The sequence below is a fragment of the Monodon monoceros genome, unplaced genomic scaffold, assembly GCF_005190385.1.
Source record: "Monodon monoceros isolate NGI ecotype Baffin Bay Population unplaced genomic scaffold, NGI_Narwhal_1 Super_Scaffold_18, whole genome shotgun sequence".
NCBI lineage: Eukaryota > Metazoa > Chordata > Mammalia > Artiodactyla > Monodontidae > Monodon > Monodon monoceros.
Window position 1 is genome coordinate 54,628,078 of NW_021703774.1, and position 25,675 is coordinate 54,653,752.

The 25,675-nt window shown below is 39.9% G+C and overlaps 1 protein-coding gene across 1 annotated transcript; it reads left to right on the plus strand.

Moving 5' to 3' along the window:
• The first annotated feature begins 1,740 nt into the window (after nt 1-1,740).
• TNFSF4 (TNF superfamily member 4) lies at nt 1,741-20,021 on the plus strand. The gene is made up of 3 exons (XM_029230908.1): nt 1,741-1,890; nt 18,075-18,123; nt 19,672-20,021. The coding sequence occupies exons 1-3, from the start codon at nt 1,741-1,743 to the stop codon at nt 20,019-20,021; spliced, it is 549 nt and encodes a 182-aa protein (XP_029086741.1).
• Nucleotides 20,022-25,675: the final 5,654 nt, after the last annotated feature.

Below are 25,675 nucleotides of genomic sequence, written 5' to 3' on the forward strand. Positions count from 1 at the left end.
CTTCTCCCCACCTCAGTCCCTTTGCATCCTACCAGTTCACTTTAGGGTTCCTTCCGTCTCCTTGGGCATCAGAGTTCCCCACCAGCGGCCAGCAGGTGCCCTAGTTGGGGAGAGACGCTAACTCCCCATCTTCCCACACTGCCATCTTGACTCTGCCTTTCAATTTTTTTTAATCCATACCCTGTATGTTACACATACTTTTCTCATAGGAATACCTATTTAGAGTTAACCTTAGATGGAACTTGATTTCTAGTTTTGGCTTGGCATGTATGGTGTAGTGTCTCAGTCACCTTATATTTCAGACAAAAACTTGAACTTCTGAAGACCAATATGTTCTGCAAATGCAAAGTATAATGATTATAATGAGGGTATCAATTCATATATTAATTGATTTAAACTGTATTACTGTATTAATAAATGTATTTCCCACAAGCTGTTTCCCTCTTGAATATGCCTCATATCAATTTTCTATAAAATTAAGTTGCATACAACAGCTCATTTATTTTGTTGATGTTATTTCTCTCTCCTTTCCTTCTTTAAATATCCATTGAGTGGCTGATAGGGAGCTCAGAGAGACATACTTGCCCACAGAAGAGTTGTTCTGTCTTAAACAGCCCCTACCAGTGTACCTATACTGTCCAATATAGTACTGGGCTCACTATGTATTCAGTAAATATTTATTAATATGAACTTGACATTATCAATAATTTTATCATTTATTTCATTTGATCATTTATTTCAGTGGTGAAGGGTAAGTAGTGTCTATTGGTAGAATACTCTTACTTTCCAAGTTCTGTGTCTATGCTGACCTCAAAGAAAGGAACAACCTTCAAAGCTTATTTGAAGCTATTCATTTGTTCATTCATGCAAACTTATGTATGGAGAAAATGTATAGTGGAGGGAAGGGAAAAAGTCAGGATACTCTTCTGCTTCTTTCCTGCTTTGCTTAAAATTAATCATGTAAGTTTTTACTAAATTTGCCTCAAAGATTAAATGAGAAAAAGATTTTAGGGCTGTCTAGCACAGTGCCTGACACACAGTAGATGCTCAGTATATGCTAGTTTATTATAATGCAATGGACTAAAACTAGAGGATCTTACTCCTTTATTCTACATGATTCACCATCCTATTTTAAACTTTTCTCTTTTTTTCTTCACTTGAAGAATGGTCTTCATGTGCTTTTTTTCCCTGAATCTGTTGAATGGGTTCAGTGCTTAGTTACCCAATAAAGTGCAGGCAAGAACTTAAGGCTAGTATTTTCCTTAAATCTCTTCTATGATTTAAGACACCTCGGAGAAGGGATCGATGAGCTCCTACATCAACGGATGATGATTTTTGTCTTTATCAAGTGACCCACAATTTGGTTACTGGTGCAATGAGAAATTAAGAAAATAGCACACTTTTATGAGTGTCATTTCACAGTCACTCAAATCAGAACTGGAATGCCACAAAAACAACTCCCTGTTAGCCCAGAGAAAAAAAAAAGAAAGAAAGTAAAGGGGAAATTCAGATTAGTCACAAAGAAGTTCCCCCGCCTGCCTGCAAAAGCTGCAGCATTAAAACTGAGAGTCCGCTCTGCTCTTTCAATCGCCTCTTGTCTCTGGTCCTGGGACCTTTGTGTGTTTTCTGATTGATACACCTTGTTTTGGCTTCATCTCCTTCTTTGCGGGGAAGAGGTCAGTCCTCCCTCAGGTTCCCTTCTGTCACAGTTTTCATCTTCCCTGCATCCAGATTGTGAAGATGGAAGGGGTCCAACCCCTGGATGAGCATGTTGGAAACGCACCAGGACGGAGATTCTTGAGGAACAAGCTATTGCTGGTGTCCTCCGTAATTCAGGGGCTGGGGCTGCTCCTGTGTCTCACCTACATCTGTCTGCACTTCTCTGCTCAGGTAAGATGCACCACTGGCATGTCCTTTCCTCCAGCTCAGGCTGATGGCAGCTCCAACAGCTGCAAATGGTCACTTGGAAATAATCTGACACCAAAATTTTTTTTTTTCCCTTTTCTGCTCAGCAATCGTAAAAGTGTGGTCAAACACCCTTTTGTCTCTGTTTTCCTTCCTTTTTTTCAGCAGTGGCAGTGGTGGGGCACAGTGGAGATAGGGCAGGGGCACTGCTTCTGGATTATTCTTTTTCTTTGCAATGCAAGAATCCTGGTATTCCTTTATGAGCTGTCACTTAGAAGCTTTGAGTCACTGATATACCTACTTGGTTTACCTGTTTTGCTAGTAAGCATCTGATCAGGGAATTAATGTAAAAAGGTTATAAGAAAATCTCTTTACATTATTATACTTTCCTATCGTATCCATAAGCCTCATAGACTCTCAAGGAAATATGTTTTTTGAAGAATGCTAAATGTATCAGTATTAAGTTCTTTTAAATAGCTAGCCTATGTATTTTAAGGGCAGAGATGTATGTGTTCACGCCTGTATGTATGCATGGCCAAACGTTTACCCCAGTAACTTGATCAGATATTGTTTCTCACAGCCTTTCTCTACCAATCACAACTTATAGACAGCACTTTGTCCAATACATTATGTAGTGGAAGATCATCATTTTAGTATTTCCCCCACTTAATGAAGATATTCTTTCCATTTTTCCTTCTCCTTATTATGGTCCCTTTTACATTATTTTTTCTTATTTACTTATTCATATCTACAAACATTATTAGCTCTTTAAGGATGTTCTTGACTGCAGGAGATTCCACTGAGAAGAAAAGAAATGAATAGTGTCCCCTTGTTGGGGCTAGTCTGAGAGTTCTTGTTTCCCTGGTGGATGCTCTGTGTTAGAAAAGTCTCTCCCTGGTAAAGGTCAGACAATAGGAACTTTTATTTCTGATGGCCAGGTCAGAGACTGGGTACCTCAAATTAGATCAGGATAAGATGAGCAGAGTCCTAGACGATGCCTGGGCTTGTCTTCGCCTACAGGAAATAGGGGTTTTCAGTGCCTACAGGCTAGTTGTGATCACTGTACTATAGAGTGCTCGTGTCCCCAAATTCCCGAAGTATAGCTGATGTCATACTCAAGCCTGCAGACCAGTGAGCACCACAGCACACCCATCCTGTCCTCATCATGCCAGACGTTTCCTTCTCGTCACAGAAGCCTTTGGGTGAAATTAGAGTAGGCGATCTGGGGGGGGGCGGGGGGAGGAGCAAAGTGTCCATGGCAGGATGCCCAAGACAGAGACCGGAATTAGGCCCTTCCGAGAAGAAAACAAAGAGTAACCCAAAATAGAACAGCTGAGTTTATTCACCAGGTCTGGGAGTCCTGAGAGTGCTTTTTCAAACAACCACAGTGTTACATATTTCCTTACACTGTGGGATGATAAAAAGACAGAACATATGGCCCCAGTCAAGGCTCAGCAATTAATTGCACTAGGGCTCTGAGCAGGAGAGAGCAAAAGGTGAAACAGATACAGATGTGTAGCCAGCTGGTGGCGGGGGCCGCCCCAAACTATCAGTACCCAAGGGATGCAGAGGAGAGGGGTCCTTTCTAGCAAGTCGCCCAGCAGTTCTGTGCTAGAGCCTGGAAGGGAAGCTGAGTGCTGGCTTCCAGGATACTAGAATTCATGGAGCTGATCTTTGTGAGAGAATTAGCTTTCTCTGGTCCTGGCCCAGAAATGGAAGCAAAGATAGAGGAGGTATATTAGAGCTGTTTGCTCAACAAACGTGTTCTTGTATACTCTGGATACAGAACTTTTGGGGGCACAGATATTTGAAATGCTTAACTTGACATTAACTTTTTTTTTCTTACTTCTAGCTAGACTGTTTCAGCTAACATAATTTCTTATACTGTTAATAAGACCCAGGGCAGCATGTTGTGTCCTTAAATTTAATCTCATAAGCTTTGTTAAGGGGAAGGACAGTCGTGTGTGTTCTCCCCAGAACTTGATCAGTCATGGTGGCAGCAGGTGTGTGTGTGTGTGTGTGTGTGTGTGTGTGTGTGTGAGAGAGAGAGAGAGAGAGAGAGAGAGAGACATTGATTGAGAGAGAAGGGTGTAAAGTAACTGCTGAAGAAGGGACATAGACTGATAGCTTTTCTAAATTCATAGATAAGATTGTTGGGAATTTTGGTTGACGGATGGGGTAGGTGGTGATACCAATCAAATCTCTACTTTTATAAGACATAATATTAGAGTGATATGTATAGGGGGTGAAATAAAGCTGAAATGCTCATCATTTGCCTAGTTAAATTGGATCTCTTTCATTGTAGGAGAAAGATATTTGGAGAATAATCATGATTTCTTTTCTTATTTCTTAGATTTAATTTTAAACTTCATAAAAAATTTTCCTATATGGATGACTCTGTAAAAAAAATACATATGAAACTGTTAAACTCCATTTGGCAGTCAACCTTCCCTTCAGTCAAGTTTATTTAGTAACCTTTGTTTTCTCACCACTTGGTTAAGTTTTATTATGTGAAAAGCAGAAGTTTTTGTTTTTGAATGTCAGAAAAAAAGATGGACCTTACCCACTCCTTATATAATACACATCCCTCTTTGGGTCCCGATTTTCTCATCTGAAACATGAGGCAGTTGGATCAAATGATCAAGAAATATCTCTTCCAGGTCAATATCCTGTGGGTATGTAGTTTATATATATATAGTCATAAAATGGGTATGAGGATCTGAGAAATACTAATTTAAGTAAACAGATTTTTGTGTCTAAGCTTCTGGATACCCTGGTTCTTAAGAAGGGACTGAGGGAAATCAAATTTGCATATATGTTTTTAATCTGTATTTATTTATATACCATGTACCTATCTAAGTAACTTATTCTAGATTAGCAAAATACCTTATTTAGAAAAGGGAAAGAAGTGGATGCTGTAGAAGAATATCCATGATACAAGTTATAAAATTGAGTCACAAAAATCAATACATGCTGTTTGGATGTTTATTGGGACTGCCATTTAAAGTATCACGCTCCAGGCTTCCCCATAACTTCACCTGGGAACAGTGGCAGAAAAAAGCTGATCTATAAGGTGAGAAGCTTTTGCAAATTATACCCATGTGTCTCAGAGCTATTGAAGCTGGGCTCTTCCAAGATTTGTATCATCTTTATCAGAGTACTTTAAAGATGTGCTTTTAGTGATAATTCTTCAGCACATCCCACCCACAGTTAAAGGTTTACATTCTTATCACTTTTACTCCTGAGAAAGACAGAAGTGAAGGCATTTGGAAAGTGAGCTGACCAATTCTGTATCAGTGATGGCCAGAATTTCTTGATGGAGTTTCGGACTATAACTTGAACTTTGTATCCTTTAGGAAGAAAAAGAGGCATTTTTGATTAAAAAATCTTGTCTCAGATTAGCTCAAATTAAATGTGTCCCCATGTAATTTAACAAGTTTTTAAAGAATTTTTTTATGATAGACATGGAAATAATTTTCAGTGTAATTGGATTTGCATTTTATAAGAAATTTTATGGGAGCTAAAAAGAAACATCTGAAGTATTGAACTGATCTGTCACTAAGTATTTTGAGGCTCTTAAAGGAGGTAGTGAAAATGTATAGAATTGTTGGATTTTTGAGCAGACATTAGACATAGTCCACTTATGGGCAGGAAAACAGAAACTCAGGGAGGGTAAAAGCCGGAGGAGGAGGTAATGCTTCACTGATATTAGAAGAAAGGTGGAAATTCTTTAAATAGATAAGAGGGATGATGGTGGGTGAGTAGGGGCAGAAGGCTTCCTAGGTAAAAGAGCAAGTTGTTCAGAATGGTTGGAGTTGAGAGTTCATTGGGGAAAGTGGAGGAAGAGGAAGCTGAAAATCTAGGTGAGGGCAGGACACAAAGGGTCTTGTGACTCATGCTAAGGGAACACACTTCATTCCATTCTATGCAAAAGAAAATACTGGAAAAATTACCCAATTTGTCGCTTCTCCAAATTTCGCTTCTCTTATGTGGTCTACATATTGACAAATACAGAAAGTGAGTCTAATCTCACATAGCACTAGGGGGCACCACAGTAAAACTAACAGTTCTTGGATATCTTTTAAAGAGAACCCACTCTTATTTCCTGAGGAGTTAAGAACACTTTTCTCAGGAAGCCAAGCGCTCATCCATGTGTAAGAGGATGAACAATATCAAGAGGGCCTAATATTGTTCACTATTTACACAGTGATGATATTTTCTACAAGAAAAATTTAGATATGGGTTCTGACCCAAGTACTCAAAATAGGACAGAATAGCTTGGACAGGAATCATGCTGGAAAATGTCACATATGTACACATGAATAGAAACAAATATACACATTCAGAGGAGAGATGGGAAGCAAGCAGAAGGGCTCTTGGTATAGACCTTGGAGTATAATCGGCCCTATTCCTTTTCTCTGACCTCAACTCCTAGCTACTAGCCCTGAGTAGACCTAGCCTTGCCTAGGGGCTGACCACCCTGCCCTTCCAATTCTGTTTCTTTTAATGGAAATTACTTCTGTGCCCTTCACTTTCAGAGAACCCACAGCTTCCCACCCACTTCAGGGATTCTCCATTCATGGCTCATGAACATTAATCTTCTGGAATCACTTAGGTTGGAGGAGCCATGTACAATGTTGTTATTCCTATTTAGGGAGTGAAAAGATACAACTGAATAACAAAGTAGAAGGGTTATTTCTCACAGTCACAGATAAAATATATGGCATATGTGGTAGTGTTAGGATGAAATTGGATTCCCCAGCATCCTATGGCTTGTGCATTTTGTTTGTAGCCAAATGAAGGCATTAAAACACTTCCTCATACAAAAATACAACATATCTTCTCAAAATTTTAGGGGAGTCATTGAGGTGTAGGAGAGAGAACACTGGATTAGGAGCTAGAATATTCTGGTTCAGTCCAGTCTTTTAGCTTTGTGACTCTGGGTAAAGTCCCCAAAATCCCGACTGTCAATTTAATCATTTTCAAAAATTGGAATTTAGTTATTGTGAGGAACAAATGTGTTACAGAGCTTTGTAAATGTTGAGATTATTATTATTTTTCATGAACACGCTTCCATAAGCATACCACCACTAAAATGTTTGCCTTATAGCGCGCACATGCGTGCACACACACACACACACGAACCCTCCATAACTCAAATCTCAGAAAGCATATTATAGGTAAAGTTAACCTTAACTTCATGGACTTTGACTTTCCTACTGTAATTTTTAAGGCTAAAAACAACCCTCTTGGTATAATTCTAGCATTTTTGAATATAGATGTCTAATTAAGACCTCATGGCTGTATTAGTGAACAAAGGAAAAATGAAGGGGAGAATTTATGAGGGTATAAAATGTTATCAAGTTAGTGTCTGAAAGTGGTTCAGAGATCTAAAATGGCACACTTAGAACACATGGCCCAGGCTCATTCCATCTCCCTTTACGTTGATGTAGTTCATCCAATTCTCCAATGACTTGGTTGCCAAATAGGGCAGAAAATTATATTTAGAAGAGTGGTCTGGTTCAAAATATTAGAAACGTTGGAGCTAAGATGGGCATAATTATGCATTACTTTCTTTTCAGCAAACCTTTCATTCTGAAATGCAAGTTTGATGTGTTATTAATTTGTATAAATTTGTCTATCTTTGATAACATTGAAAATGCTATTTAAGAACATACTTGGACAGAAAGATGGGCAAATAGACCCAAACTTTAATTCTTCCAATACTAATTGAAGAAGGGCTTATGGATAGAAAGCGACACTCCCAAAATGTTATATAGGTGGGGAGCTGTGGGGGTGTCCAGTGAGTGTAAATGATGTACCCTCAGGCTGGGCTGCCCTGTAGGTCGCCACAGCACAACCCTAGAGAACCAGTGAAACTGTCAAGCAAAGATCAGGATGAAAATGACAATTAACATTACAAAAATGTATAAACAAGCATCAAAATAGTCATCAAGGGAAATTATAAAAACTTTGCTGGGTTATAAAAGAAGTTGTAAAACACATGTTTTACTGCTCAGCAATGTAAAATATATTTTGAGTTACCTGTGTGTTGGGTGCTTAATGTTTTTAACTTCCAAGGCCCATAAAGATCTTAATCTGGCCCTGTATGTGGTTTGATGAAGACTGGGAACTCAAAGCTCTTTTTTTGCGGGAGGTTGAGGGGCATCACTCCTGGTGCTACTTGCAATAACCATCTCTGGTTTTGTGATCTTTTCCCTACTTTTGTCCTCACTTCTTCACTATGACCTCGGAGGAAGATAGATATTTGTGTGCACTTTTACAATGAGGAAGTTTGAGGCATAGAGACTTGTCTAGGTCAATATAGGAAGGTCTGGTTATAAATTAGGACCAGGTTTAAATTCTAGTCCTGTTTCTTTCCGTTACACTTGGCCAAGACGCCATGGCTCTAAGCCGTAAGAATTTTGGCTGGCTGTTTTAAAATCTGTTTCCTTTTCTGACATTAATTGCTTTTGAAGAAAAATTGGGGGAAAGATTTATAACCTGGCATAAAGGGAAGCAAGATTCTTTTAAAATAGGGATCTAAATCTACTTCCACAAATAGAGATAACACAACAAATGAAGCTTTAACAAGTGCATAATACAGCATAGGTTATTTTGATGAAGCAAATCATTGCATGTGTGATATATTCATAGAAGAGCAAGGGAACTTGGATTTGGGCACTAGCTCAGTTCTTTATTCACTCCGAGCTGTACTTTTTTTAAAAAACAATAAGGAGATTAGACTATATAATCTCCCTGGGCCTTTCTAGTTCTATCAGACTGATTCAAAGAATTATTTTAATGTTGTAAGTGTGATTTCACACTATATGCAAATATCTTTTCAACGATTTATTAGTTTCCTAGGGCTGCCTTTTAAGGTACCACAAATTGGGTACCTTAAAAGAAATTTAATCTTTCACAGTTTTGGAGGATAGACATTCAAAATCAAAGTGTCAGCAGGGCCATGCTCCCTCTGAAGGCTGTAGGGAAGGATCCTTGAGGATCCTTCTTTGCCTCTTTCTAGCTTCTGGTGACTCCCAGCAATCCTTAGTGTTCCTTGGCTTGTAGTTGCGTCACCCCAAGCTGTGCCTCCAAGTTCACATGACCATCTTCCCTGTGCGAATCTGTGTGTCCTCTCCTCTTCTTTTAAGGACACACATATTAGACTTAGGACCCACCCTAATCTAGTTAACCTCATGTTAACTAATTACATCTGCAAAGACCCTATTTCCTAATCAAGTCACATACTGAGATTCTAGGTGGACATAAATTTGGAGGGACACTATTCAACTCACTACCAACCATTTATTAATTTACTTATTTATTTACTTATCTATGGAAAATAAGTTACCTGTCAGACATTGAGGAAGCAATGGTAAGCAAGACTTGGTCTTCCTTGCACTCTCAGAGTTTGCAACCTAGTGGAGAAAGAAGATGGTCAAGCAATAACATAGTGCGTGATAAGCATTGGATAACCAAGTAGGGTACAGCTCTTCAGTAAGAAGTTTCACAGAGGGCTATCTACGTAGCTTCAATATCTAGTTACTCAGTTGGGATTATAAAGTGAGCATACTTTAATTTTTGCATTAGGTGCTTCGTTTCTCTTCCGTTATTTAACAGGAAGGCTTTAGTTTAAAATGTCATTGTCATTATCGTTACCGCCACCATCATCATTCCACTGCTGTTCAGTTATGATTTTTTTTTTTTTTTTTTTTTTGCGATACACGGGCCTCTCACTGTTGTGGCCTTTCCCGTTGCAGAGCACAGGCTCCAGACACGCAGGCTCAACGGCCACGGCTCACGGGCCTAGCCGCTCCGCAGCATGTGGGATCTTCCCGGACCAGGGCACGAACCCGTGTCCCCTGCATCGGCAGGCAGACGGACTCTCAACCACTGAGCCAGCAGGGAAGCCCCGGTTATGATTTTTACCAGTCACCAATCTTAGTTCACACCAGAATATAGGTTGAGGATTATTTAGCCTCATGCAAATGAGGCTAAGAATGTCATTGCATAAACAACACAAAAGATATTCTTGATTGTTCATTAACCGTCATAGGGAGCCACTTGGGGGAAAAAATTGTTGCTTTTGTTACAGCTAAGGGGTTTATTGTGTTGAAAAGGTCTTCTATTCAAAAGGTCTTCTTATCTACCAATAATTTGGGATTTCTCTTTTGAATGTTGTGATTTGCCTAATCTCTGGTATGGAAAAGTCCTTAGACAGGCCTCATTCCACAGTGCTTATTCCACCATCTTAACTGAGGATGGACATAAAAATAAGGATATTAGAAACTGAGAAAGTGAAAGGACTTGTTCTGGCCTAAGACCATACCTCAGTGTTCCTTTTCCCAGCCCAATGCCTTGTCCATTCTACTAGGTTGCCTTTCCAAGGCAATAGTGCCTCCTTTTTTATATAGCAAATGAGATGGGGAATGAGTGACTTCAAGTAGAAAGATATTGATTGTAATAATTCTGCTACCCCCTTTGTACTTAAGGAAGAATGGGGCAATGTAAAAAACCTTGAGCAATCACGTGGTGTTGGCTCAAGCCAGTGTCAGATATTATGTGATTATGCAGCCACTAGCCAAGGTCAGGGCATAGTCTAAAGGGCTAAGTTCCACCTTAGCTGAGCAAAGGTTTATTTATAAATGCCATTATTTTTAAGGCATTGTAAGATTATGATAATGCAGTGGGTACCTTGTAAACCAACCCTTCCATTTGCTTAGAGACTAGGGTGTTTTGCTGGAGATCACCAAGGTGGGGAAAGGAGTTATTTCTTTTTTCAATTTAATTTTTTAAAATTTATTACAAGATTATACAAGTAATATAATGTACAAGATTATATAAGTTTCAGGTGTACAACATAGTGATTCACAATTTTTAAAGATTATATTCCATTTATAGTTATTATATAATGTTGGCTATATTCCCTGTATTGTACAATATATCCTTATTTTATACATAGTAGTTTGTACCTTTCAAACCCCCCTTCCCTCTCCCCCACTGGTAACCAGTAGATTGTTCTCTGAATCTGTGAGTCTGTTTCTTTTTTGTCATAGTCACTAGTTTGTTGTATTTTTTAGATTCCACATATAACTGATATCATACAGTATTTGTCTTTCTCTGTCTGACAGGAAAGGAGTTCTTAGAAATGTTTTGGCAGACCCCTTTGTCAGTGTACTTTAAGGATTTCCCCACTAAATGTGGAAAGGGAAACCCAGATATAAGAAAATCTTCCCCCTGAGGATATAAAGAATTGGTTGCAAAATTTTGCAAATCACAAAATTTTGAAGGTATGTTCATGCCACATGGATGCTTTTGGTTCATTTGGTTGTTCATCTGAATACCTGATATTCCTCTTAGGAATCTGCTAATTTGCTAAGCATTTGAGACAGTGAAACCACAGTTCCTGTTCTCTGAGATAGAAGGGAGAGGGTCAGTTAGTAGAGACTTGCCATTACTAAGTAAATTTGACAAGAAAAGTGGAAGTGGTTAGAGAAAGGAGGCTATATTAGGATATCACAGGGCCTGTGTAGTAACGAGGAGAGTAAAAGTTAAGAGAGATTACAGCAAAAAGGTGCTGGCAGCCATGGTGAAGGGTGGGGATAGAGAAAGAGAGAGTCTTGAATGACAGTTAAAATGGCTTTTCTTTGTATTCATTAAATCTCAGTAGACTCTTTATTCAGCAAGATTTTCAAAGTCACACATCTTCATCTCTTAAGAAATGTAACTTTGGGGATAAAGTTTTCTGATCATGGAAGACTCTTTGGCCAAAGAATCAGTTTTTGCCCATTCTTCCTATTCCTTTCTCTGAGTGGGGTTCTGAACCTCGCTGATCCGAAGTGTGGGCCCTTGCCTTTGTAAGGGAGTTTCCGCTGAGTACACAATAAGTCCACCAGGGTGAGAGTCTACCTTCCCAGCCCACTGTAATGGGTAAATGTAGAAAATTCCATCTTCCTCTTCAGAGGCTCGTTGAGACACACCCTGAGAGCTTGTGAGGCTGTGCTTTCATGATCTCTCAGGTCTCCTCTGATTGACATGAAGCCCAATGTTGGGGGAGGAGACATTCACATCCCAGTGGAGGTTGCAGGGTGAACCACAGAGTTCCCATCACAGATCTGTTTCCCCGCCATCCTCCACTGATTCACATCCCATCCCACTCCCACCTAGGATCTTGACTGATATCAAGTGAGGAAGGGCAAGGCCCACATAGTGAATGCAGAGCCCACTTCCTGGTTTCATATTTGATGAGTATCATTCCCTCCTGCCACAGATACATCCCCCTCCAGGACAAATGCCATATGAGTATAAGGTTGGCAGCCTCATGCCACATCCCAGTGAGTCAGAATTAGAAACTCACACGTTCCAAAGATGAGCCCATGAAGCAAGCATCACCTTTTTGGGAACATGGTACAGACTGCTGGGTAAATGCTAGATATCAGACATTTTCCACCTGTGTTCTCAGACAGTTCAGTGCTCCAGGTGCTGAGAGAGGCCAGGAAAGGACATAATTCTGACTCTTCTTTGTATCACCTGCTTGCTGCCTACTTTGTACTTGTCCTGCTGCCCCTTATCAGGACAATTGCATCTAATCAGAGCCCAGCTAATGGCTTTGCCAACCTATACTACACAACCTTGTAGGATTGACTGAGGAGGTCTTTCCTGGAGAATGTCTAGATATTTTGAGATATATCTGAATATTTTGACAACTATCTAAAACCTAATGTTTTAATCTTTTTCAGTATTGACAATTAAAATAATTCAAATTAATTTTGAACCCTCAGATGCTTTCATAGGGGTTTTTTACTCTAAAATAGAGTAGGATAAAGAGAAAGGATGTTACCATGAACTTGGGGTTCAATCAAACTCAAGTTAATACCTGTTTCTTCCTGAGCAAGTTCTTAACAGCACTGATTCTTATTTTTCTATCTGTAAAACATGGGTAATTACTATTTCTACTTAACAGTATTATTTTGGATAGCAAAAAAGGTAATGAAATTGAGAAAGAGTAATGCAGTGCATGGCATGTTATAAGTTCTCAGTAAGTTTTTATTGTTTTTCTTGACTATACCAAGAATGGTCTCATTGCTAGACCTTTCTTCCATATAATGCCTTTGGATTATGTGGGTCATCTTTCACTTTCACGGCCTAAGACCATGTCTTTCCTTCTTGAGTGGCCAAAGCCTGCAATGATTTTTCTGTTCTCTGGAACCTTGTGGCATACATTGCCTGTTGATGCTTACCAAAGGTTTTCTTGTAGAGGAGCTGTTTCTCCAGTTGACATACAAGTTTGTCAAAAATAAGGATTGTGTCTTCTTTCCCTTTGTGTTCTTAGAGTTGAATGTAATGCCTGCCATATAACAGATACTCAATAATTGTTGATGCTATTTCAAGTCAGCAATATCATGGCAATCATATAACTATTCAACCAACTATTGAATAGTGCTTACAGTAGAGCAAACATCCTTTGAGCACCAGCTTTGGGACAGGCATGCTTTTTGCCACGGGCATGGTTGAAGATACATTTTCTGGATTTGGGCCTTCAGGAGTTCACAGTTGAGTGTGGTAATTCTCAAATCCTGAACCTTGGGTGCTTGTAAAAATGCAGATTACTGAGTCCACCTACACCTTTTGAATCAGAATCTTTATGAATAGACTGGCCATCTACACGTTTTTACAAATTTCCCAGGTGAATCAAGTGTACATTAGAGTTGGAGAGCAGTGGGACAGCTGACCTTCTTTCATATCATCAGCTGTGCCTAGACAGGACATGTGCATTATTCAGTCGATTGGTCAGATAGTCCATATATCAGCTGCCTACTGAGTACTCTGTTTTCTTGGCTCTGCTTATGACAGCCCTCAAACCCAGGAGGGAAGCCTGAACTTTTGGCTCTCCCTATGCACTTTCATGATGAGGTCATCGTGAGACCACCACCCTGCCAATCTGCTGTGTGTGGCAACTTCTTCTTTCCTCCACCTTGGCACCGAAGTGGACACAAGGAATGGAATATTAATAAAGTCTTCAAAGAAATTTCTCTACACTTTAAATTTGCATGGGGAGAAAGAAAACTGTGTTTTGGTATAATGAAAGTTGTACTTTCATTGGAGGACAGGAGTTGAATCCCTTTACTTCTGTAGGCCTCAGTTTCTTCATCTGTAAAGTACAATGTTCAGTTAGAAGATGACTTCTTTTATACTCATGCTTCTGAAACCATCTCATTCAAACTTCAGGACTGTGCTTTGATTCTGATGTGTAGACTTATAGGAGTTTCCGTTCCCCTTTGAGGATGGTACTGGCTCTTCAGACTTTGCATATTGAAGAAGCCTTATTGTATAGCTTGTCCTTACATGAAAGCCCTCTGGGACCTTTGATATATTCCATTTTCTTTTAGTATCTGGAGAAGGTATGAGGGTTTTGATTTTCTTGATATGAAAAAGACCATGTTTGTGCATGTGGGTAAAATTAATATTTTCTGATTGTTTTCTGGTAACCTTTCTTATGAAGCCAGGATTCTTTTGTATTTCTTTTGTATTTCTCTGGGCTACAGAGAGCCAGAGGGATATTTTAGGACTTTTGTTGGACTTCATTTTTCATTTTATTAATTCCTTCATTCTGTAGTCATATATAAAGCTAAAATAGTGTTATATAGACTAAATTAAGAACATGACATGGATCTTATCTCTCATGGGCATCCAAGAATAATAGCTGACATTTATCAACTCCTTACAATGTTCCGGGTCAGGTACTGAAAATTTAGATACCTTATCTCATTCAATCTTCACAACAGCACTCTGGGATATAGATTTTACTATTTCCATTTTACAGATGAAGAAACTAAAAATCAGCAAGTTAATGCCATTTTCCCAAGAGCACACAGCTAAGTAGTCTTGTAGAGGAGATGAGACATGTATCCAATGGTGGTAGAATGAAAGTCAATAGAGTGATTTAAAAAAATTTTTTACATCATTGTACATTTTATGGATTTTTAACAAATGAACAATAACATGTACCCACCATTAGAGTATCATGCAGAATAGTGTCAGTACTCAAAATCTTCTGCACTTCACCTGTTCATCTCTCCCTCCTCCCTCACCCCTGGCAATTGCTGATCTTTAACTGTGTCTATAGTTTGCCTTTTTCAGAATGTCACATAATTGGAATCATACAGTATATAGTCTTTTCAGATTGTCTTCTTTCATTTGGTAATATGCATTTAAGGTGCCACCGTGTCTTTCCATGGCTTGAAAAGCTCATTTCCTTTTAGCACTGAACAATATTCCATTGTCTGGATGTATCACAGTTTATTTATCCATTCAGCCTACTGAAGGATATCTTGATTGCTTTTGCTTGGCAAGTTTTAGCAATAATAAACTAAGCTATTATAAACATCCGTGTGAATAGAGTGGTTTTTAAGTACTTGCTATGGGAGACCAAAAATCAGGGATTTGATTTAGGCCTTGAAGGTGGTGATATTTTCATGGGTCGACATAGATGGAGGGCCATTCTTGTTGGAGAGAAAAAAGGAAGCAAGTATTTTTCAAATGCTTACCATGTGCCAGGCAAACTCCTCGGTACTTTCACATATGTTAACTTATTTAAGCTTTACAGTCATCTCCTGGAACATTCCAATAATAATATTATGCCTTATTTTCACAGACAGGAAAGCTAAAGCTCAGCAATGGTATACAACATTTCCAAATTCACAAAACTAGAGAAGTCACAATTTGAACTGAATCTGACTCCCAAGCCTGTGCCCTCTGTTTTGTCCTACCAGGCTCTATTCAAGGGCAAAGAGCTTAGAGGAAATGGTTGGCTCCAGCATAAGACACAGAAAGGATATGTGTAGCGGTGATGCTTGACAAGGAGGTTGGCGCCAGGTGATGGAAGGCCTTGAATTGGGCACTGTGAGGGTATTTCTGGGCAGCGGGGTAGTCAGCATGAGGCGATCAGGTATGGAGGATGAAGGGAAGAGTCGTAGAAGGGCATGGAGCAAGTGGAAACACCGTCTTATTTCACAACATTGCCTAGGCTTGGTGGTGTTGATGCTAGGAAGAAACTTGTGAGAATATACAAATTTCTAATACTGGGTGACCTTCAGGAGAAGGAAAGGAAGCCCGAATCTGGAGTTGCATTTGCATCTACCTGAAAGAGGAAGTCACGTGTGCTTTCCTTGCTGCCTCTCAGCATCTTGGTCTCAGAATGTCCTCTTGGTCATTACTGCCCCTACTTAGTCATCACAGTATTTTAGAACACTAGGAAATTTCTTTTATTTGCAGGAACCTTTTGGAGATTTTGCAAAGTCAGTCAAATAATCAAACCACAAGAACTTTTAAGTCAGAGAGCTTTATGCAAATTTGGAGTGAGGAAGCTTCCTATTTTTCTCTTTTATTAAAATTGACTTAGAGTTGCAACTTTTAAAATTTAAATCATGAACAGTTAGTGCTGAAAGGGATGTCTGTGATCTTGGAGGAATTTTTAAAGATGAGAAAACTGATGTCTAGAGAAATTATAAAACTTTCCTAAGATGACACCATACTTGCCTGGCTGGCGTTAGGACCAGGTTGCTGCATGCTGAGCCCTGGGCTCTTTGTGCAACTGCGCAGGCTGCTTCTGACTTTAACAAGGTGGCCATTCAGGCTGGGACCAACCTGCCCAGAGAGCAGTGGAGGTATTCATTTACCCAGGGGATTATGGTGATCGTGATTGGGTAATATGCCTTTTGAGAGGCCTTCTTCCAGAACATTGCTTTAAGCATGAAGGATACCAATTCAGCCTCACAAACAGTCCGCAGAGGGGAGAGAGCTGAAGACTGTCAAGTCTTCCCAGGTCAACACCTCTCCACCTGCTCACTGCTGACTAATATCGCTCCAGGGGCCCAGGCACTGGCAGGGCTCAGAAAGGCTCTCCTTCTTCCTACACTGCCTGTTGGTTTAAGCTTGGTGAGGCTTTTGATTTTATGTACAAGGGAAGTAGGGGATTCTTCATCTGCATGGGCAGGCCCCAGTGGAATCTGTTTGACTGCTGCTATGAGTGTGCCAGGAAAGTGGGAAGCAGGGATTCCACACCCCAGAGTATGAAAACAAATTCCTCCCCACACCTTCGATCAGGACATCTTGCCAAAAATAGCCTGGTGGGAGGAGGTCTTGTCCTTGGCAGGTGCAGTAGGTGGTGGGTTTTTGTAGTTGTTTTCGTATTCTATTTCCTTTTTTAGTAGGTAATACAAAATTTATAAAATATAAAAAAGTAAACCATGGAAAGTAAGGGTCCCCCCCACTCCTGTCCTCAGGCTTCCAGTTCCTTTCCCCAGAGGCAACGTTATATTCTGTCAGATAAATTCAGTACCCACACAAACATTATCATTATTTTTTGACACAAATGGTAATGTACTTTATACATGATTCTGCCCTTTGCTTTTGCTTTTTTCACTTAATATATTAATATTTTGGAGTTTGCTCCATATTGAACTTCTTCGTTCTTTTAACCACCAAATTTCCACAGACGTTTTATTTATTAGCTTTCCTTTCTTCATTGTTTTACTTCTTTCTTGCTTTTGAGTACTCACTTGGTTCAGGTTAGATTTTTCACATGGTAAAAGAGTAGGGAAAGACCCAACATTAAAAAATGCTACACGCAGATCTACTCATCTCTGAAGGTTTAGAACAGTTTTTATTGCCTTTATGCCCTGAAAATAGGACACTTACTCCTGTTTTCCAGTGAAAAAGCGAGCAGCCAGGAAGCTTTCAGAATTCACTCCCAGTGCATTCTGGGAGTCTGTGGCCATGAAGGATTGATTGGTCACAGCCTTGTCCATGAAGTATCTCTATGACTGAATGGGTTTCTTAAGAAGGTGACTGTTAAGTGCTCTGTCATCCAGAATGGGAAATTGGGGATTAGTGAGCCAAAACAATATACCAAGGAAGAGTTTGGCAAATGAGGACAGATCTTACTTAGATGCTTGCACGAAAGAGAAGAAGACTCCTAACTTACCTTAAGAGATGTTATAGAAAGGCAAGGGGGGCAGGCAGGAAGGCTGGGTCTAATCTACATAGAAAAAAACAAATCTCTTATCAAGTCATTCCCTTTACAGGCTACTGCATTTCTGCTTCACAGGATATGAATTCCATTTGTTCATTTTTTTCTTAAAAATATATACTTTTTCCTCCTTTAGGTGCCATCTCAATACCCTCCAATCCAAAGTATCAGAGTACAGTTTACCAGTAAGTATTGTCAAAAGTTTAATTGATTCATATTTTTAAAAGAATCTTCTCTCCAGCCTCTTAATTTCTCCCAGAACGCAAGATCTCTCTCTTTTCGTAGGGAAACATTAAATCCTGAAATTGTTGGAGGCTGCATATTGTTTTCATTAGGGACAAAGAAGGTGTATAAAGAAGAAAAGGGGAGTAATTAGTTACCAAATATGTGCTTGTCACTGTATTACTTCATATTCCTCACTTAATCTTCCCAGGAACCCTTTGAGTAGGAATTATTCTCATTTTTTAGGTAAGAAAACTAAGGCTTTACTTCTTACAAGTTTGTCTGACTGTAAGACTTGTCATTCCCCAGTAATTCTATTATAGGACGGGATTTTACCTTAATGAGAGTTGGGGGACTTGAAGTCAAGGTGATACTTTACCTGGACAGCTGTATTTGGATCCATGATTAATACTTGAACAACCACCAGTAGTTTCTGTATGGATATTCATTTGTTAAGTCCTCCTGAGCTAAAGGAAAGTATATCTTGCCTTCTAATAAGTAATCCTTACTTTCAATTCAAAGTATTTCCCATGGACTTGATACAAAGCAAGAATTACTGAAATGTGCCCAGCAGTGCACATTTCAGTAAAGTACCTATTCTTTCCTATCTCTGAGGGACATGGGGCAGAGTGGGGAGTTTGAGATGTGGTTGCTTGACCATCCAGGATGATATTGAGGCTACCGTAGAAATAAAAGAAATTTGGTTTTTTGATTTGCACTTGAAATGGCCCCACAGAAAGCTACGAAATCCATCATTCTGTGTCCTCCTACTCTTCCTTTTCTTTCTCCTGTGGCAACCACTATTCCCAAGGCAGCTTCCAGGAAATACTAGCAATAAAAAGGTAGAAGGGAGAAGTAGGTCTATATTCTTGAGCTCTTCTACCTGCACCTTAATGAGCGGAATCTGAGCCCACGGACATTACTAAGCTTTACTTAGTATCACAGCATAACTAAGCTTAAATGACTGTTGGCAAAGGCCAGTAACACATGCTGTTGGTAGGTCTAGTGCCCAGGGCATGTGAAAAATTTTCATTTCATGATCAAGTGGAGAGAGGACAGAGAAGAGTTAAAAGCAATTGCTTTGCATGGAGGGGGTGTGCAGGACCCAGGCAAGGGGCACTTCCACCACCCTTTGCCCCAGTCTATCCATTGAGCAAGAAAGGAAGCACCGAATTGCCAATCCCTCCTGGTTTTGAAAAACCAGGGAAACCTTGAGGCTCCATTTCCTGCCACAGGTATGTTGTGATAACTGCTAGCTGCTATATTCTCTCTGCTCTTGAACCCCAGCCCCATCTGTAACCCTCTTGGCTACTAGTATTAGCTTTGCCTCATCTATTCCACAGGGAAAGCAGATTCCAACCCTCATGGAGAAAAACAGTATTTTCTTCCTTTCATTCTTCTCAAAATCTCTCCCTGTCTCTTTCTCTTCATGTGTTTCTAGACATATTGGAAGGCTGTTGCCCAACGCTGAGCTAAGGAATCTTTTTTTTTTTTTACCCTACCCTCCTTAGAGTGTGAAAATGAGAATGGTTTCATCATCACATCCCCAAACAAGGATGGAACCATGAAGGTGCAAAACAACTCAATCATCATCAACTGTGATGGGTTTTATCTCATCTCCCTGAAGGGCTACTTCTCTCAGGAGCTCAGCCTCAGGCTTCAGTACCGGAAGGGTCGAGAACCCCTCTTCTCCCTGAGCAAGGTCACATCTGTTGACTCTGTCACAGTAGCCAATCTGGCTTTCAAGGACAAAGTCTACCTGGATGTGACCACTCACAGTGCCTCCTGCGAAGACATTCAGGTGAATGGTGGGGAGTTGATTCTCATTCATCAAAATCCTGGTGGATTCTGTGTCTACTGAGGACCTGATGGCTGCATCTAAGCCAGGCACCAACATGAATGCCAAACTGGGGGTGGACAGGACACAGATTCTTCCTTGGGAGTGGAGGAGTTATCCCAGCTCAGCCCTCATATATGGCCACTTGAGATGTGACCAGAAGATCACTCCCTCCCCCACTCAGGGATATTTAAATCTTTATTTTATGTACCAATTAACTTTATGTATTTATCCTTATATCTTCTAAATCACCTAGCCCTCATCCCTCAGGATTGCCTCAAGCCTGTTGGCACCTCCAAGAGCGTGAGAAAAATAGGTGCCTCTTCCTCAGGATGTTGTTTCTATTGATCAGGAAATTCTTGTAATACACTTTCATTATTGAAAAAGACACTTGACTACCATGTGCTGGATATTTTACATCTGGTACTGTCAAAATGAAGAAGACCAAGGAGAGGATTTATGAATCTGCCAAAGGTGGTGGATTGACCCCTGGCAGCCAGAGGTGCCTCTTCAAGATGAAATTGGTTGAAGCTTGCATATTGCCTAAATACCTCTCTCATGTGGCGGAGTTCAAAAGGAAAATCAACTTGTGAACAGCTGTCAGGACAGCTGTCAGGATGAAGATAGCTGGCTAAGGAATACTCTGTGCTTTTTTCTTTCTTTTTCCTCCATTTTGCTTTCCCAGCCTCCAAATGTTCTTGATAGAAATTTCCCTTCAAAGAACCATCTCGGGGATGTGATGCTGTGAAAAATGTAATCAGTGACTTAAGGAAAACTGAGAGAAATTTTTCTAAACTGGGAGAGTGAGATAATTTATTGTGAGGGTTATCTTTATCACTCAGGAGAGCTGTGAAACTGGACCTCTCAGAGTAACAGTCACTGGGAATTTAAACTGTCTGGGAAGGAAATCCCATTCTTTGCCACAGAGAGGCGAAGTAGCACATGCCCATCCTCCTGCTTATGCTGAGCTACATACTCAGCCCCACACCTTGTACTCATGGACCACCTTGTCTCAAAAAAAAAAAAAAAAAAAAAAAATGAAGCAATTCTATGATCAATTGCAACTTTATGTCAAAAAGACATTGAGACGCCATTACATCTTATGAAAAATAATGATCTCTGTCTAGAAACACCATAATATCACATATGATCTCACATTGATAGTTGAGGCTAGAAGGACCAATAATCAGCCAATACCAAGGCTTTCAAGAGAATAAGATCACCTAATGTTTAGTTTAAATATCCCACTTAATGTATCTGGCTTATGGCATTGTGGACAAATGTGATTTTTCTTAATTTCCAGATGATTTGTAAGTTTTCTGTGTCAAAACTTTTACAAATTTGTATTTTTTTATAAAAACTTTTTAGAATAGTAGCAAGTGCTTCCCTGCAGTTTTAAATAGAGTGTGTGACATATCATAGAATATTTCTGGATGATTCTGGGTCATCATAGTAGTTGTACTGTGGTGTGCTGCAGTGATAGCTTCAGGGTCTCCAGAAAGGTGGAAGGCAGTTTGGCCCTACACTAAATGGTCTCAATTACATTTGGATTTTTTTCTTGTCTGTTTGATACAATTATTTTCCATCTCCAATTAAGTGCCTGTCTGTCTCCAGCTATATTCCCACCACTCAGTTTTAATCTGTTATAGGCAGAAGCTAAATCAAAATTCTAAATAAAAAGAAGCTAAATAAAAGAAACTGTGCATAAGGTAAGAGTAACCAAACTCTGAGTGGCTGCCCAGGTACTCACATAATTGTTATAATCCTAGGTAAACATCTATGGAGGGCCTGTTGTAGACCAAGCGTTAGGCTAAATGCTTTACATGAATTGGCCCCCCACCCTTCCCCAAGCCGGCTTGCGGGATCTTAGTTCCTGGCCCAGGGCAGTGAAAGTGCCACGTCCTAACCACTGGACCACCAGGGAGCTCCCCTACATGAATTGTTCTGAGCAAGATATTCTATGAGACCCGTCTTGACTACTCAGAGGATTTAAACGTGTGTGTGCGCATGTGTACTTCTTTGTTATTGACTATGTTCTTAAAGTCAAAGTTATTCAGTATTACTTATTCTAAGTAAATGTTTATGAATATAGATAATATTTAAGAAAATGTATGTTTATTTTTTTAAGTTTGGAATTTCTGACGATATTTCTTCTGGACTACACATTCCAAGCCAAAGCTTGTTTTGTGGGTTGGTTGTCTTTGGTGTTACGGCCCCTCCTCACAGGCACCCACTCCCTGTGGGTACACATGGCCTGCTCTTCCCATGCTGGCCTCCTCCAGCCACACAGGGACATTTCTGCCATCCACTAGACTCACTCCCCCAGCTGCCACCCGTCAAAGTATGTGTGTCCTGTGTAAATCATTCCTTCAAAGGGATAATTAACCTTTCTCCGAAAACAGTGGAGTTTTGTGGAAATGAAAAGTCAGGAGATTAGAATTCTAATTTTGACTCAGTCACTAACTAGCAAGGGACCTTGGACAACTAATTCCCCATTTTTGGATCCTGCTTTTTTCCTCCCTTGTTGAATGATCATTTTAGAATCTTATGCTCATAATGCTAACTGTGAATGTACATAGTAAATACCTATGTACTGGTTACTGTGAGTCAATATGTATAATCTTCTCTTTTACTGTATGGAGTGTTTTTTTTCTCCTACAAACTAACATTTTTCCTCAGCCTTTTTGGTGATTCCTTTGAGGGCAGTTGCCAGTTGTTACTTAGTGACTGTTTAGGGAATGGCTTAAGGGATTCCAGTCTTGATTCAAATTGTAATTAGTTCTTAAGCATACCAGGCAGGTCCCCTATTTTAAACCATAATTTTGTATTTAGTGCTCTCCTGGCTCTCAGAGAGTATTAATATTAACAATAATATAGCTAATAATAATATTGATATTTACAGGGAAACAAATAAAAGATCTCAGAATTCACTACTGGTTAGAGTGTTGAGAGTTTTTATTTATCCTTCTCTTCCTTTCCGTGTTCTGATCAGCTAGTTCCCCGATGAGGGGAGGACAGGGTAAACTTTCTGGTTTCCTGTCTGCCTCCAATTCCAGCCATCCCAGTTGTGTCCAAGGGATGCTTGAGCTGCCAAAGTCCACCTTTGCTTTTGAAAAGACATTCACTGGAAGTCCGCAGGGCTGCTCTTCATGGTTCAAGAGACTGATTCAAATAGAATTCTACTATGTACTGTTGTCCTTTCCCTTGGGACTTCTTGTCTTGTCTCTAACTGTGGGATGGTCTCTTTGAGTATTATGTCCCCTCTCCTTAGTAGTAATTACATCTGCAGTTTTAAGTAGAGGTCCTAACACTTAATGAGTTTGTGTGCACAAACTGGCCACAGTGATCCCTGTGCCACCTGTGATGGTGTTAACTCTCTCCTTCCTGAATGCTCCTCTTCCCTGACTTTTCTGAACTCACCCCTTTCTGGTCCACTCTTTCCCTCTCTGTTCGCTGCCTGTCTCCATCTCCTTTACCCTTCCTCCTTCTCTACCCATCATTTTTACAATAACGCTCTATAGAGCTCCATCCTCAGCCCTCTTTCTCTGCAATGGGGGTCACAGTCTGGCATCCAAGAAGCCACAGTCTGGCTTATGTATGTGTTCAATTTGCTTTTTAAGTTTGAATTTAGTTGCTAACACTTAAACATTGGGGAATTTTTGGCTTCTTTTGACAAAACGATATAAAACAGGAGATCTGGTGATGCTGGGCCCGGTTTTGACATGACAGAAATCATCTCAAGCAGGGTAGCAGCCTCCTTCTTTAGAGGGACTATGCACTCTCCATTTCTCCAGAGTTCCCCCCGTTTCATACAATGTGCAAATGTGCCTATACCAGCTCACTTCACTCACTCACTGCCTGGCCATGGGGCATTTGAGTTGTGATCTCTGTTCCATACACTTGCCAATTTCATTGATTCTTATGACTTCAACCTCTGCTCATATACTGATATCTAAAATCATTCTCCAGCTCAGATGTCTTGCACTCCAGAGTCAAACTTTCTGTCATCATGTGTGTAATTAGTAATAAATGCCATTCATTGAGTACTAATAGGCCAGACATCGTATTAGCCATTTTATATGAATTGTTTAATTCTGTCTTCCTAACAGCTCTTTGCGCTAGGTATTATTATTCCTGTTTTATGTATGAAAAACGGAAACTCTAAGGGGTAAAGTAATTTACCCAAAGACATGCAGCTTATAAGTGGTGGAGCTCAGAATCAAGACCAGGGATAGTTGACGCCAAAAACCATGCTTTTAGCCACTGCTACCCTGCCTCTGGGAAACTCCATGTGGAAGTAATGGGCACTTTACTCAGGATGCTCACAAGAGTATGTCCTCCCCCCTCACCAAGCCTGCCCCTCCTCCTGATTCATGATGTTGTTTAAAGACATCATAATCATTGCTGAAGCCAGAAGCCCCAGTGTCATCCTGTTTTCCTCCTTTTCCCAGTCCCCACCCATGAGCCTGTGGGCTATGGCTTCTCCTCATTAACTCTTCTTTAGACTATAGAGATAACCTCTCACCAGGCCTACATGCCTCAGTGAGTTCTCGTTGGATTAAGAAAATGATACACTCTAGTTCAATAAATGAATGAGATGAATGGACAAAATGAAGCAGAGTGCTATGGTGAAAAGCTCATGATGTTTGGAACCTAGTTTTAAATCCTGACTCTGTCATTCTCTAGCTAGGTGACCTTGACAAATTTTTCTTTTTTTTAAACCTCTCTGAATCTTACTTTCTTTATCTGTAAAGAGGGGATATTAACACATACCTTCTGGGTTATTGTGAGCATAAGAGTACCTAACATATTGCCTGGAACATAGTTGGTCTCAATACTCAATAATTATTATTTTTATTTTTTCTGTTGGTTTCTTTATCTTTTTTTATATATTTTTTAAACATCTTTATTGGAGTATAATTGCTTTACAATGGTGTGTTAGTTTCTGCTTTATAACAAAGTGAATCAGCTATACATATACATATATCCCCATATCTCTTCCCTCTTGCGTCTCCCTCCCTCCCACCCTCCCTATCCCACCCCTCTAGGTGGTCACAAAGCACCGAGCTGATCTCCCTGTGCTATGCAGCTGCTTCCCACTAGCTATCTATTTTACATTTGGTAGTGTATATATGTCCATGCCATTCTCTCACTTTGTCCCAGCTTACCCTTCCCCTTCCCCGTGTCCTTAAGTCCATTCTCTAGTAGGTCTGAGTCTTTATTCCCATCCTGCCCCTAGGTTCTTCATGACCATTTTTTTTTTTAGATTCCATATATATGTGTTAGCATACGGTATTTATTTTTCTCTTTCTGACTTACTTCACTCTGTATGACAGACAACACCATACACAAAAAAAAATTCAAAATGGATTAAAGACCTAAATGTAAGGCCAGATACTATCAAACTCTTAGAGGAAAACATAGGCAGAACACTCTATGACATAAATCACAGCAAGATCCTTTTTGACCCACCTCCTAGAGAAATGGAAATAAAAACAAAAATAAACAAATGGAACCTAGTGAAACTTAAAAGCTTTTGCACAGCAAAGGAAACCATAAACAAGACGAAAAGACAACCCTCAGAATGGGAGAAAATATTTGCAAATGAAGCAACTGACAAAGGATTAAGCTCCAAAATTTACAAGCAGCTCATGCAGCTCAATATCAGAAAAACAAAC